Genomic DNA, 13,732 nt, shown 5'->3' with positions numbered 1-13,732 from the left:
GATTTTGGTGTTATAATAACTCTGCATATTTTATTTCGATTTGTAACATTTTAAATTGCGTTATCGATTTAGCAATCATGGTACAATATTGAATATTATTATTGATATAGAGTTTATTACAAAAAATTATTTAGTTCAGTTTTGCATAGTAAGATCAGTGGGCGTACATGTACATATAATGTTATGATTCGCAAGATAGATGATTATTCGATAGGTTTAAATTAATTAACAACAGCAGCAGCGTTCTTATTACTACCCTAAAATATTTAATAGTAGTATTATATCAGTTCTCATTCGTATAATTTTTTAGCCGTCACTTTTCACAGATGATGACGATGACTATAAATACTTTTGTCTTGTTTTGCATTTTGTTTCCAATTCCAAGAGACAGACAGTTTTATGTATTGAACGCAATAAGGTAGTATTTCAACTCTGTATACACAGATCTTCTTCTGGATGACCACTCATCACACCTGTATTCTTCATGTCAACTGCATTAAAAGACTAACTGTAAAAACGTAAAATGCATGGAAAAGGTATTGCTTAATAACATTGTGTAACGTAACATAGTGCATAGATCTGAGTGTCTGACTGAGCAAGTTCAATAAATCAAATACAATTAACGTAAATGACTCATACTGATATCACATTGACACTACACAAAGTCTTACGTACATATGTAGTAAATATGTTAACTGCATTGATAGAGTTGGAATTATCCCAAAGCTTCTTTGAGGAAATATTGTGATATATATATACATATAGAGCTTTGCATCTCGTCAGTAACACATACCTTCCGACTTGCATATTTTGCAATTATGAGGATACACAACGTTTTATATAAAACCACTGAAAGTATAATAAGAAGGGCCTTTAAAACTTGACTTAAATCTTTGGCGTTAGTCTGTAGCTGTGTGTAATTAAGCCATAATATAAGATAATCAGCAGAACATGAAAATTATTCCAACTGTTAAACAAGTTTGTGAACGAACATTAAAATTGTGGAATTTAAAATACCAAACATTTACAATTGGCATTATATTTAATTTAATAATAGTTATAATAAGTATATGAGCAAATAAAACCAAACACTGTTTACTGCCGGGAGCATGCTACCATATATGTATACTTACTACCCTCAATACAGAAAAGGTAAGACACAACTGACAATTCTATACTCTATATACTTTTGGAACGTTCTATATAAGGCATACAATTCCAATTTCAAAATCACTCTAGACATGATTCAATAACTTCAGTGTGTGTGTGTTGGGAGACTAGTTCAATTGGCAACAAAATTGAATACAAAACTCTTAATTCTAAATAATGCACCATCATCATGCGTATTTATCTTGCGAACTAAAACACTAAAGTCGTTGGTGCACGCTGACAAAAATTATTTAAAATTCAACAAAAACACTATAATTATTATGGTAATATACGTAGAGGGCAATTAAAGATATCTCAATCAGAAGATGGACAACAACAACAATAAAGTACCAAATTTGTCAAAACATAAAGGTCACAGTTGAATGAAATACAAACTAACTCACTTCATAGTTTATATTACACGGTGTGCGTATTGCTTGTTTAAACAGGCAGGCAGGCATGCTACTGATTCCCTTTGATTTGTTGCTCAATCACCTCCATAATTTAAACGATATTGCACTATAAAGAAAACAACCACAATTAGTACATACTTATTTTACACGTCAGTCAGTAATATCTTTTACATCAATCATTAGTAAAAATTATTTACTTTTTGTCATTTCCTCCATGGACATTTCTTTGCATTCAGGTCCTACGTGCTGATTAGAACCACAGTTGTAACACGATATTCTTCTTGGTCGACAACTAACATCTATTGGGTCGTCCAATCCTGGCAATACTGCATTATCTACAGAGGTTTGGACTGGGAAATCGTTACCTTAAAAATGTAGATAAACAATTTATTTATTTATTTAAGAACAATATTCAACATCGCTTGTTTTCTATACTTTCAAAATCTATCAAATTGATTGTTACCTTGTAACGGAAGATTTGTTTCATAACTTCTGCCACGAGGAGGATTGGAAATTGTCGTCGTCGTAGTTTGGGGCGATAGTCCTGGTTGTTGTTGGGACATCAGACCTAAACACAATACAGATATATATATAGAAATGTGTTACAAACTGGATTCACAAGTTAAAATAATTATTAACTACTCACTGTTGTCTCCCCCAGAACTAGAACCAACTGCAAAATTTGTATTCTGCTGAGACACTGATAAGGTTTTGGGTTGGTCTTTTGACAAGAGATTACTTGGACTATTGAGAAACGGTTTGTTATTGTAGTTTGGAGTTGCTGCAAGTTGCTGCGGAGGTATTGACAGTATAGAGAAAGGTAAGGAATAGTTCATAAGATTGTTTGGTTGATTATTCATCACTGATCCGTGGTTTGTCATGAACACAGCGGGTCGATTAATCATTGCCGGTTGTTGTTGCTGCTGCTGCTGTTGCTGATTAATATTATTATTGGGTCGGTAAACCCCCGAAACTACTGACCCATACGTAGTTTGTTGAAAACCGGGGAAGGAACCCGCACTAGTTTGAAGCCCCCCATGGGTCATGGGCTGAGCATAAGGACCAGCAGGACCATAACCAGGAGTTGAAGAATTAATAACGACGGAATGTGTCACTGAGCCACTTGGAACATGTACAGAGGGAGGTTGCATTAGTCCAATAAACTGCTGTGGAAAATAATGCTGATGATTGATGTGGTTGTATTGACTTGGGTGGTGGTGCTGGTGGTACAGGGGGTCACAGTCCTTTGTGTACCTATCCATACAATCCTTGAAACGAAGTATAACGCTGGCTAGTAAGGTGCGCTGCTCAAAATTAAATGCTGGATGGTGACATCCAATCGTGTAGAGTAAGAGTACTTCATCTTGAGCGAGTTCGTCCAATTCTTCCAACCAGTCCAAATTTTCCGACAGATCTTGCACATCCGACAAGAGAAGAAAGTATAACTTGGCACTATCATGATTAGTAGATGTCAACAAGGACAAGTATAAAATTAATTTTCTCCTCTTGACTACCTCATGTAGCCACAATTCTTTCCTAGGACCATTCTCGTCTTCACTATTACTCACTTCGTGATTCACAAGCTCTTGACTTTTTGTCCTTTCACTATCCCTACTTCCACCAGGATGATTCGAAGGCTTTGGCGACGTAGGTTTGGGCAGCCCATTTTCAATCACTCCAGAAACCCCTGTCTCGACATGATGGTTTCTCGTTTGTGGTTGCTTGGTGTCCCCTGTCGTTGGTCTTCGCAGGTCATGCGAAGGACTGGCCCGACCCAAAGGCTCACTTGGAGAAGCTGAAGCATCAGTAAATAACATAATATATTATGTATCACTGTCCTTTCCATCTTATCGATGCTCTGTATAATGTGTGCACAACCCATCTCACCTCCCATACCTGTGGAATGACCTCCAGTGTGGTGAAGATGATGGTGATGATGATTTTCCCCCAGGTTGGACATCATTTGTGGGTTAACTGAGTTGTTGGCAGGGGCCGGACCCTCAGACAGGATTTGGAGAATGGCTGCCACTGCTGCTGGCGTCGAGTTGAGCGAGGTGTGCAAGGAATTTGCCTTATTTTCAGCATCTCTGAGGATATGGAAATCTTTTCTTCCAAAATGTTCAATCACTGACCCTAGAAATCTCAGCTCAAAAGGTAAACTGTGGTCCAGCAGGGCACACACAAGTTCCACTCGCAGGGAGGCATTGAGTCCTTTGTACCAGTCCAACACTCCCTCCTTGGTAATTTCCACCATCGTCCAACCCTTTCTCTCTCTCTCTCTTTTAATTACAAAAACTACCGTTGATCCGAAATATACTTATCAACAATAGCCACAAACAACAACAAGTCTGGAGGAGAGAAACCCATCAAAGAAATTATTATCTGCTGCGTGAGATCCTTCTTGAGAAAAGGTTCAAGAAGTAAAGAAGACGACGAGAGTGCTTTCTCCACTACTATTTACTGCGAGATTGTGTGAATGAGCTGCAAAAGCGGCTGTGTGTGTGTTCAGTTTGTCTGGCTATTAGTTTTTAGTTGTAATAGTAATGTAAATGGTAATGTATATGGTGTTGGTTTGGTTCGTAGGTTGGTGAAGATATTTGTTGATGAAGATGGAGCTCTCAGCTGCGCCAGCAACAACTGCGGCGGACTCAACGTGCCCCAATAGGACCACTACACTTACCTGTCTCTCATGCATTCAATGGGAAAAATGAGACACTGCATTTATTTTTCATTTTTGGTTTCGTTTAGTAAATAAGTAAAGTTATTGGAAATATATTTCGAAAATTGTCAATTTATTTGTTGTGGATGTATAAAATGTTTACTCATGCCTATCATTTGATGAATGCAAAATTACTGTTTATGGATAATGCTAATAAATCCCGTGATATCCTGGGCTTTGATTTTGACAACTAATCTTAAGCATTTAGCTAAATCCCATAGAATAGACGACGTGCAATGCGAAATGAGTAAAGTATATGTGCAAAAATTGGGAACAAGTAATTATTAACGCTAAATTTTACAAAAGGCCTTCTCAAAAACAAAGTGCAGTTGGTTTATCATTTTGACGAGCTATATTATGAATATTGATGAATGCCATTAGTGTTGCATAAAGATTGGAATACTTACGTTCGCAACAAGGTGGATTTGTTAAAGAAAAACTGGCTGGAATGGGATGATTTATTTATAATTAGTGAACCAACCAATGGCATATTGCGTATTTGAAAATTGTTTGCCATTCATACAAATAAAGGAGCAGTACACCTTTTGACTTGGATTTAACCACTCGAAGTTCTCGAAATTAGTTCATAAAATAACTGAAAATACACTAAAATAGTTGCATAATAATGAGTGCGTGGAGTGGTTATAATGTCACCCACAATATAGGACAAGCCCTCGAATTTGGTCGTAAAGGTTCAATGGAACTGATGACAAGACTTCGAACAGGGTCAGGCGGAACTCAATATTTTCAAAGGTGAGTATACATATTTTACGCATACGTACGAGCAGCATGCACGTGCAATGCAAAAATAAATTTGCATACAATATATATTTCCAAAATGTAGAAACAAAAAAGTTAGCAAAACCACCAATCCCGATGATTTCACTGCTCCCACTACCATTCCAAGGCCAATTCCCAAGAATTTATCCTCTCCCACTATGCAAGACCTTGTTGAGCATCAAGAGCTGGAACTCGTGGAGACAAAAACGCTGCTGGTGGAGGAAACGGGCACCCTGGTCGTCAAAGGTCACACCAAAGACGTTTGCATCATTCCAATAAACACTTTGGAAGAAATGGACTCCAAAGTTTGGCAACAGCATGGAAAGTAAGTGTTGGTAGGACCAGAGTGATTGATTATTTCATTTGAGAAACTTGTGCTTTAGCGATCATCTCGGCCTAGTATTATCTGCCCTGTATTGTAAGCTGTTGGTTGTTTGTGGCACTGGATTCTCTTTGTCGGAAGTAATTTCAAGCTACATTCCTGTGGCATTTTATGATGTAAGATGAATGTCTATTATTAGAATATTTTTTCCTAATCATAATTAATCAATATACATAAAATCATAACTTCAAATATAGGGTTTCTACTTGTACCTCTACTTCATGAGTATACTTTTCATGACGGCAATTTTAGGAAATGTTGTAAAAGAAAAGGCTCACATGCATGCACGGAATTTTGCCCAAGGTAAAGTAATTACGGAATTTTGCTATTATGGTACTTGCATATTCCTTTAATTTAATAAAACTTCTTTAAACGTATTTCCTTAATGGACTCTTACAATGATTTTTACTACACCACTTCTACGATGCGCAGGGGTTGCACGAAGAAGTCGAAGGAGTAGGAGTAGATCCAGGACAAAAACCACTCCCACACAGATAACTACAGAAAATCAGGTTGGCGTAGAATCCCAGAAAATTCCAAACTTGAGAAAACATTCATCAGAGTATTCGACATCATCGTCAACCGAATCGCCACCACTTTCCCAAGCAAACTCATCAGCTTCTGTTTCTGGTCGAAGGGAACGAATTCGTGCAAGAAATCTAAAAGCGGAGAAAGAAACTGTACGTGAAAAAGGGACTCATTTCGGAAGTTTTTATCTGGTTGGTTTTTTAAATATGGAACGTAACTAGACCTTTCACCGCAAATTAAAAAACTTTTTAATATTTTTTCAGAGAATTGGAGCAGTTGGTGTGTGCTGACAAAGATACATAATTAATTTATAATTCATGAGGTATATATGTAAATATGGAGCTAATTCAGTTTCTTTGTAGCTTTCGGCGTGGGTAGTATGATTTACACAGGCCTTGAGTTTGGACAATACTTTGAACTTAAGCCGGATGAAAAATGTAGAAATTACATGGCCGCGTTGACTCCTGCTGTTAGAATGGTGTTTACATTTATGCAAATGTATTTTATCTTTCTAAATTCAAAAATGGCAGTGTCTAAAGTAAGTACATAACTCTCAGTGGGACTACGCGGATTCATAAGCAATTTATTATTTCATTCGAGAAACCTTTTTTATTATTCTAAGGTGTCTCTAACTACACAATATGGGTTAATGCACCTGATTGGAACTAATCTTTGCATCTGGCTTAATGTTCTTGTACAAGAAACAAAACATGAGATTTTAAATTTTTATAACCCGGATAACAATACAATTTCATTCCGGTACGAAAAAGCCCATAAAGCATATTTGAATCTGATAGACGACTCATCAGTAATGCGTGGAGGGAGTGAAACTCACATAACTCAAGCTACTCACCACAACGACAATGTTAAAGATATTCATCATCGAATGGCTCGTGGATTGAAAGGCAAGATCAGTCAATAACTTATTTTTAAGGTGATGGAGTTTAGTAATTAATTAATTATGTTGTAATAATGATAATTCAGGACCTCACACGATAACAGAGTGTGGCAGAACTAATATAATGGGTTCAATAGTTGACTCGGCATCACCATTTTTGTTTCCTTGCACTATCGAGTTTTCACTAATTTGTGCTGCAGTGTGCTTTGTGATGTGGAAAAGTTTTGCTAAAAGAAGAATAGCTCGGATTCATCACAGCAGACATGTCCAGACCACATTCGTATGAACTTACTCTTATGAATTTAAAAATTTACGTCTCATTCAAGGCAGTCAATTTTTCATTTTTGAATTAATTTTCTGGATACAAACACCTTTGTAATTACAGCCTCCAACAATCGGATCAAACCGATCTCCACATCACTATTCAGTCGATTGTGCCAGGGCAAATAAAGGACTTTTTGTAGGGATATTTTTCTTGGTACTCACCATAATGAGCATAATAATCAATTTGGTTCTCGACACTCGAGAAGAATATAAAGAAATTGCACACCTTGAGGTAAATATCACGGAAATTGTGCTATATACTGCTGCGTCGATTGCCGTTCTTCTCGGAATGTATCAGGTCCACAGCAATTAAATTATTGTCACACTACTCACATAAAAAAGGCAATGCATTAAAATCCAACCTCGTCCATAACAGGTTCGTGTTCTTCGTTTCGAAAAACAAAGAAATTTAGAGCTGGACAACATTCTTCTCATCGTGGCTCAAACCGGGAGCCTCATTTTTAATGTGTTCACGATCATAAGTGGTCATTTTAAAGGGGAGAAGCTAGTCCTCCTCCTGGCCCTGAGTAAAGTTGTCCAACTGTTACTTCAAACCTTGTTCATTTTAGACGCCAGCAACAGAACGGCTTCGACAGTGGAGCAGGCACGGAGAAAGCCGGGTCGAGAGGTCATAATTTAATAATTGTCGCTTTTAAAATGTCACAATTTACAGCCGTGCATACGTTTAAATTTTATAGGTGGTTACCTACTTGTTGGTCACCAACTTGGCCATGTGGCTTATGAATGCCTTGGAAAAATCAAGAGGAGAAAGTCACCCGGCTCAACTGCAATTTTATGGAGTACGATTTTCCTTACGATTTACGACCTAATTGATGATGGGTCGCATAATTGGAAAGGTGTCTCTTAATAATTTTCTCCCTTAATTCTAACAGGTTTGGGGATGGACCATAATCACACACATTTCAATGCCCCTTGCAATCTTTTATCGGTTTCATAGCACAGTGTGTCTTTGCGAAATCTGGAAACGGGCCTTCAAACTGAAGAGAAGCTGATTTCGTCTATAGGATAATCAATATGAATGTATACTTTGCAGTAAAATTATTTATATAATATAGATACACATAAATATATATATATATTGTTAACATAATTCTTTGTTGAATAAATGCACACAAACATGTATTTGAATATCAAACCCACAGGGCAGACTTGTGAGCCGGTCATTTTTCCTATCTCGAACTTAATTTCGAAAGCCAGTGAGTATTGCCCTGTTTGATCTCCTACTGTGGATTAATTTTGTCACAGATGGATGACATAAGTTCAGGATAATAATTCCAAAAGTAATTGAGCTTTTCAAAGTTTCAAAAATTAATAATTCTGACAAAACTGCTAGTAGGGAAAGGACGATCAAAAACATGATTACATGGCTTTGTTTTTTGCAGAAAATTACAAACATTTCCATCCAACGAGACAAAGGTCATTCATTTTCCAGTTTTTTTCCCTTGGTCTTTCAACTCGCTGTAAACACGGAGGCCTGTCAACCACAACAAAATATTCTCTATTCAAAATAAAAATAGATAAGCACAAAATTTTGAAAAGATAATCTCAAGCCGATAAGCTCTTATCAAGATGTCGTCGCTTTCTTCGTAAGACACGAAAACAACGTCTTACGCTATTCGCAAAACAAAAACTTGGCCCTGAAGAACAGAGTGAGCTGGTTGTTTGAAGAGTAGCAGTTTCTTTAACGTACCTACTTAAACTCGGTAAGTAGTTTACTTCTTTGCTTATAAAATATATGGTATAAATAAGGATGTACATACATATTCCTTGTATTAGTGTGTAAAATCCTTTTAAGTTGCTAAAAAAAAGTGTGTAAAATTTGTTTTGCAACTATATAGCTAAAAGTGAATGACCCGTTTGGTACCTAATGTAAATGACCCTTCTTGGTTTTCAGATCTTGGGGACATAATATATATTTGAGGCAACTTGACACTTCATCCACCACAAATATTAACATTGAAATAAGCCAAGAAAGAGACGTCATGAACAATCCAACCACGATGAATTCCTTACCACCCGAGGTAAACTTCTCATGATGATCACACAATTTTGATTGCAATCCTGATGCTAATGATTCTACAGATGATGGTAAAAGTTTTCCGCAACCTCAAGGATGCAGACCTCCAATCAGCAAGACTTACATGTAAAAGTTGGTGCAGTCTGATAAACTCTCTGATTCCCATGACTGTAATATTGGACAATCAGCAAAAGGGAAACACAGATTTTGTCAAGTCCGTTGTAAAGAAGAGTGTCATCATAAAAAGTGCGCCTAGCCATGCAATGAAGAAGGCTTTATGTAGTCCTAGACATCCTCAAGCTTTAAAAAGATTTGTTGTGTTGGGTCCGGTCCATTGCAAGCTCTTTGTAAAAGAAGTACTACATTTTCAAAATTTGATAACGCTAATCGTTGGAAAAGAAACTTTGCTTAAACGTCTCAGCCTTCAGCAGTCCATATATTTGCCAAAGTTGAAGAAATTAATTTTAAATTCTCCATTCCACGGAGAGGTGGAATACTTTATTGATACCCCAAAGAATCAAGTGTCCGTGGCTAGAAACATACTTGACTTTCTCAGTAACCTGTGGTGCCCAGAAATTACTGAATTAGTTCTTGATGGGGATGTTGAACAAGGAAGAGTTGAGATGAGATACAACTGGAGAAATGCTCTGCTAGGGTTTCTAAAAAAGTACCGTGCAACTCTCAAGAAGGTGTCCGTTGGAGAAAGCAGTGTTTTAAAGTCTCATGAGCCTAGTGTTGACAATTATCCCTACGTAACAAATCTACAGCATCTTCATTTGTCGTTTTATAGTAACAACCACCGTGATACTAGTGAAAATTTTTGGACTAAATTCACTTTGGCACAAACGAATCTAGAAATTCTCAATATTGGAGCTTTGTGGTATAATAAATCACTTGAATTTTTCTCCAATCTTCCACGAACCCTCAAGAACTTGACGCTGTATTGGAATTTGAGCGAAAGCAGGATTGTAAATTGCGTAAGTTTAAATGCGAAAATTAAAATGCGAAAATTCGATGACAAGTATGAAATTCCAAGCGGCTAATTAAACTACATATTAAAATGAATTTTGTGTAGGCAATTTTTGGAAATTTTATTTACTTGGTTCGGTTGGAATTAACATTTGACGGACTTTGGGGTCAGCGTTTATCCAAGTTTTCCTTGTTACGGAAATGCAAGAATTTGAAGGTCATTAATCATTTATGCACTTTTATTGTATTATTTATATATATATATATATATATATATATATGTATATATTGATATAGGTACTTATTATTGAGCAATTGCTAGTAAAAGCCAAGCATTTAGAGTGCATCGACCAGTATCTACCAAAACTAGAAGTGCTTTACTTATATTCGTGTGCTGACATACATGACCGATTATACGGTACTGGACCATTTGGGATTTCGAGCTTGGCGTTAACCAGATTTTTGTGGAACTTTGAAGAACTGTTATATCTGCACGTCTGTCCAGAAGATTTCCTGGGTGATGCAAAAACAGTAGCACAAATGAATGCGCTAATCAGTAAGGTTGCATATAAGCGAAAGGGATGCAAAGGATATTTCGTTGGACAAGAACCGGATTGGCTAATCGACAACTCTTACGGTTCTTGTCCATTGTCCTAGTTTATAGCACAATCACCCACTCTAAGTTCTTTTGATTGATTGTCATTATTTTTGTAAATGTGCGATGATTTATTGCTAATGTTTATAGTTATGATTGCCAGATCTGGTATCTACTACATTTTTGTGAACGGATTTTATGTCATTTGACAGTTTCTTTTGAAATAAATGATATATTAAAGCAACAGAGTTTCAATAATTAGATTGACTTATTTGGCGTATTTGGTAGCAAGTCTCTCGAGAATAACGTTCAACCCATCCATGAACTCCAGACAACTGGGGGTTATCTGATCAGCTGGCAAAACGAAACCATATCGTCCGGTATCTCTCATTTCAAAGGTGTACCTAATCGTAAAATATACTTTTGTAATCTACTACCCTTCCAATCATACTTTGAATTCACTAATTTGCCCAACTCACGCAAGATCGGTGTCATAAATTCCCTTCATATGGTCAACACTCGCTCCACTAGCAACATCTACAGACAAATAGAAGATAAAATATGAAGAAACACACATTTCGATCACAACAAAGTGTATGTCTTACACAAAAGTTCGACGATATTTCCAGGAGTGAATCGAGTTCCGTATCTTCGAGCAATAGCAGTTGCGGCGGCGTTTCCTGTAAGATTGTCATTTTATTTAAATCAGTAAAAATTGCGTAGTAGTTAAATTAACCTTAGCCTAACTTACCAATATCCATATGTTGAGCGTGGTCTGGAACTCGGCCTAAATCAGTTCCATAAGGAATCAAGATAAGCTGAGAGTAACTGTGAAGGGAAAGGTAGAAAATTGTCTCAGAGGCAATGGTATCGAGGAATGCTGCAGCAGCGGCAGTCTCTGGTTCGGATAAGGCAGAAACTCCCATGTATGTGTCGGAGCAAGGTTGATTGCTGAAAAAATGGAAAAGTTTGGCTGTAACATCTCACGTTTAGACACTTAACTTTGTTCGAAGGGCGGATTGAGTCCATTTTCCAAAACACGGCTGATAAGCTACGGACATTACCTGGATCCTCCGGCTAAAAGATAGAAAAAATGAACGTTTTTAATTGGGGATACATCGTATATGTAGATATATGCATGTATGAGGCTATGTCATAAATTTAACTTACTATTCCATCCAAATCTGAAATTTCGGTTAGGATCGGCTCCACGGCACGTACCTCCACCGTAGTTGGATCCTAAGAAATCGTGAAAGTAAGGTAACACCAGTTATAATGCTAAAATAATTATGTTCTAATGTCTTACGGGTTTTCCTCCACATACGGTCAGTAGTACGGGAATATTCATAACTGTGTCAGAAACGTACACTTCTTATATCTCATCTCATTGAGAAAATCATATTGAAAAGAATATTTATGTAAAACACCCACCCATCAGGGTTCATAACTGGAACAATGACAAAGTTGAAGGTATCCAACCAGCCTTGGGCCTCTCCCTCGAGCAATTCCTTCGTAATCCAAGTTGCAATCGTATTTGTGATCCATTCTCTTAATTTAATTAAACATAATATATATAAATTATGTCATGCTTTTAGCTGTTATTTGCAAGTCTTGTATTGTATACATATGTATATACTTACCTGGCGTGGATATCTGCAATGCAAAAAATCAAAAAATTTGTTATTCCCTGATTAAGACATTAAATTTTAATTCTCTTTGCTATTCATTTGCTTACTGGCATCAATGAAGATGATTGGCTTAGCGGTGTTTCCCTTGTTCAATCGGATAAAACGAAGTGGACGGTTTTCAAAGGAGTTTCCTGTCGAATTCAATATACATAGCGATAAAAGTTATTCCAGTGATGACAGGATGTATAGCTTGATTACCATCAGATTATTACTTACCGAATGATCCAGTGGTAGCGATGGCGGAGTGAGCTGCGGCGGTGTCATCTAAGAATTGGTAGATCTACGTGGATAATATGCAGCATTATATTTATGATATAGCTTTTTACTGGTGGCAATGCATATCAGTTGATGCAGAGCTGATAATTCTAAAACAAGTACCTCGTTGACTGGATAGTATGCGTCCCATGAAAGTCTGGGTGCCGCATTAAGTGAGCTCTGAGCTTCAGCATTGATGAGGCTGAGTAAGAATGAGTTTAGATAAAAAATATTCGAAACTATTTTATACCCACTTATGCCTAAATTACCTCTGAACGTCATCGACCATCTCTTGCATGTTGAGCACTCTACCCTTCACCCCTTCTTCCATCATTGGAAGAAGATGAGGAGGAACCTTAAGTGAGAAAGATCGCGAATTTAATTATGCTCTATGTATATTTGCTGCCAGAAATTAAGTGCTGCTCTAATAATGCAAGACTAAAGTGATAATATGTCATTTGTACCATGATGTCAACGGGGAGACCAACTTGTCGGACATGTTTCCAGAAAACGACTCCAGGGTTATTTTCCTCCAAGTCGAGAAGGACCTTTCGCTCCTCTTCAGTCTGTGGAGTAATACGGAATACTTTGTAATTGTCGTATTTGACTTGCTTTGAAAGAGCCAAGGCAATCAAGCCGACGAAAACAAGGCACAGAGATAGCTTCATGACGATATCCGAATATGAACCAAGTCGCAACGAAATGCGAGCTTGCAAAGGTTACCCCATCTTTTTATACAGGCAACAAGGAATATACAATCGGATGATTATAATTTTAACAAAGCAATGTAATCCGTACAAATCTGTCAACTTATCTACATGATTGTCAAGTCCTCATTGGTAATTACACGGCCTGATTGATTGAAGGGAATATTTCAAAATCTCGCAAATACTGAGTGAGTTTCCCGATATCACATCAATCAATTCACTACAAGGCTGGAAGTACATTTATGCAATGTCATACATACAAATATAGTTAATATACGTGTTTGTCT

At 37.0% G+C, this 13,732-nt stretch overlaps 4 protein-coding genes across 5 annotated transcripts; 2 read left to right on the top strand and 2 right to left on the bottom strand.

Moving 5' to 3' along the window:
• Positions 1 to 2: 2 nt before the first annotated feature.
• LOC110847525 lies at positions 3 to 4,106 on the bottom strand. Of its 2 annotated transcripts, none has more exons than XM_022094510.2 (5): positions 3,450 to 4,106; positions 2,209 to 3,357; positions 2,026 to 2,130; positions 1,760 to 1,927; positions 3 to 1,668 (listed from the first exon to the last, which is right to left on the bottom strand). In XM_022094510.2, the coding sequence occupies exons 1-5, from the start codon at positions 3,814 to 3,816 to the stop codon at positions 1,637 to 1,639; spliced, it is 1,821 nt and encodes a 606-aa protein (XP_021950202.1). In that variant the 5' UTR covers positions 3,817 to 4,106; the 3' UTR covers positions 3 to 1,636. The 2 variants fall into 2 exon arrangements, with proteins under 2 accessions (XP_021950202.1, XP_021950281.1); XM_022094589.2 differs by having other exon boundaries at positions 3,459 to 4,104.
• A 704-nt stretch (positions 4,107 to 4,810) lies between these two features.
• On the top strand, positions 4,811 to 8,353 carry LOC110841925 (proton channel OtopLc). Its single transcript, XM_022087626.2, has 13 exons — positions 4,811 to 5,034; positions 5,126 to 5,386; positions 5,445 to 5,559; positions 5,641 to 5,746; positions 5,876 to 6,162; positions 6,235 to 6,250; positions 6,334 to 6,509; positions 6,594 to 6,876; positions 6,956 to 7,149; positions 7,255 to 7,491; positions 7,570 to 7,821; positions 7,892 to 7,993; positions 8,087 to 8,353. Exons 1-13 carry the CDS (start codon positions 4,907 to 4,909, stop codon positions 8,204 to 8,206), a joined length of 2,277 nt encoding a protein of 758 aa, XP_021943318.1. The 5' UTR covers positions 4,811 to 4,906; the 3' UTR covers positions 8,207 to 8,353.
• A 249-nt stretch (positions 8,354 to 8,602) lies between these two features.
• On the top strand, positions 8,603 to 10,857 carry LOC118437042. Its single transcript, XM_035855827.1, has 5 exons — positions 8,603 to 8,917; positions 9,109 to 9,235; positions 9,297 to 10,208; positions 10,307 to 10,417; positions 10,498 to 10,857. The coding sequence occupies exons 2-5, from the start codon at positions 9,197 to 9,199 to the stop codon at positions 10,855 to 10,857; spliced, it is 1,422 nt and encodes a 473-aa protein (XP_035711720.1). The 5' UTR covers positions 8,603 to 8,917; positions 9,109 to 9,196.
• Positions 10,858 to 10,892: 35 nt separating this feature from the next.
• Positions 10,893 to 13,459, bottom strand: LOC110851001 (zinc carboxypeptidase). Its single transcript, XM_022098629.2, has 14 exons — positions 13,203 to 13,459; positions 13,008 to 13,093; positions 12,862 to 12,940; positions 12,700 to 12,763; positions 12,531 to 12,614; positions 12,436 to 12,448; positions 12,227 to 12,343; positions 12,102 to 12,145; positions 11,966 to 12,034; positions 11,860 to 11,872; positions 11,547 to 11,746; positions 11,401 to 11,475; positions 11,275 to 11,332; positions 10,893 to 11,199 (listed from the first exon to the last, which is right to left on the bottom strand). The coding sequence occupies exons 1-14, from the start codon at positions 13,404 to 13,406 to the stop codon at positions 11,064 to 11,066; spliced, it is 1,242 nt and encodes a 413-aa protein (XP_021954321.1). The 5' UTR covers positions 13,407 to 13,459; the 3' UTR covers positions 10,893 to 11,063.
• Positions 13,460 to 13,732: the final 273 nt, after the last annotated feature.

Source organism: Folsomia candida, unplaced genomic scaffold (genome assembly GCF_002217175.1).
Source record: "Folsomia candida strain VU population unplaced genomic scaffold, ASM221717v1 Fcan01_Sc001, whole genome shotgun sequence".
Taxonomy (NCBI): Eukaryota; Metazoa; Arthropoda; class Collembola; order Entomobryomorpha; family Isotomidae; genus Folsomia; species Folsomia candida.
This window is presented reverse-complemented; position numbering and strand designations above follow the sequence as displayed.

Bases quoted from the DNA above. Each gene is read 5' to 3' on its own strand.
- LOC110851001 (XM_022098629.2), bottom strand. From the start codon at position 13,406: ATGAAGCTATCTCTGTGCCTTGTTTTCGTCGGCTTGATTGCCTTGGCT. The intron at 13,094-13,202 runs GTACAAATGACA...TTCTCACTTAAG, and splicing joins GTCTCCCCGTTGACATCATG to GTTCCTCCTCATCTTCTTCC. The intron at 11,333-11,400 runs GTAAGACATACA...ATTTGTCTGTAG, and splicing joins AAATATCGTCGAACTTTTGT to ATGTTGCTAGTGGAGCGAGT.
- LOC110841925 (XM_022087626.2), top strand. From the start codon at position 4,907: ATGAGTGCGTGGAGTGGTTATAATGTCACCCACAATATAGGACAAGCC. The intron at 5,747-5,875 runs GTAAAGTAATTA...TACGATGCGCAG, and splicing joins TGCACGGAATTTTGCCCAAG to GGGTTGCACGAAGAAGTCGA. The intron at 7,994-8,086 runs GTACGATTTTCC...TAATTCTAACAG, and splicing joins CTCAACTGCAATTTTATGGA to GTTTGGGGATGGACCATAAT.
- LOC118437042 (XM_035855827.1), top strand. From the start codon at position 9,197: ATGAACAATCCAACCACGATGAATTCCTTACCACCCGAG. The intron at 9,236-9,296 runs GTAAACTTCTCA...ATGATTCTACAG, and splicing joins TGAATTCCTTACCACCCGAG to ATGATGGTAAAAGTTTTCCG. The intron at 10,209-10,306 runs GTAAGTTTAAAT...AATTTTGTGTAG, and splicing joins AAAGCAGGATTGTAAATTGC to GCAATTTTTGGAAATTTTAT.
- LOC110847525 (XM_022094510.2), bottom strand. From the start codon at position 3,816: ATGGTGGAAATTACCAAGGAGGGAGTGTTGGACTGGTACAAAGGACTC. The intron at 2,131-2,208 runs GTGAGTAGTTAA...TATTGTGTTTAG, and splicing joins TAGTTCTGGGGGAGACAACA to GTCTGATGTCCCAACAACAA. The intron at 1,669-1,759 runs GTAAATAATTTT...TTTTCTTTATAG, and splicing joins CATGGAGGAAATGACAAAAA to TGCAATATCGTTTAAATTAT.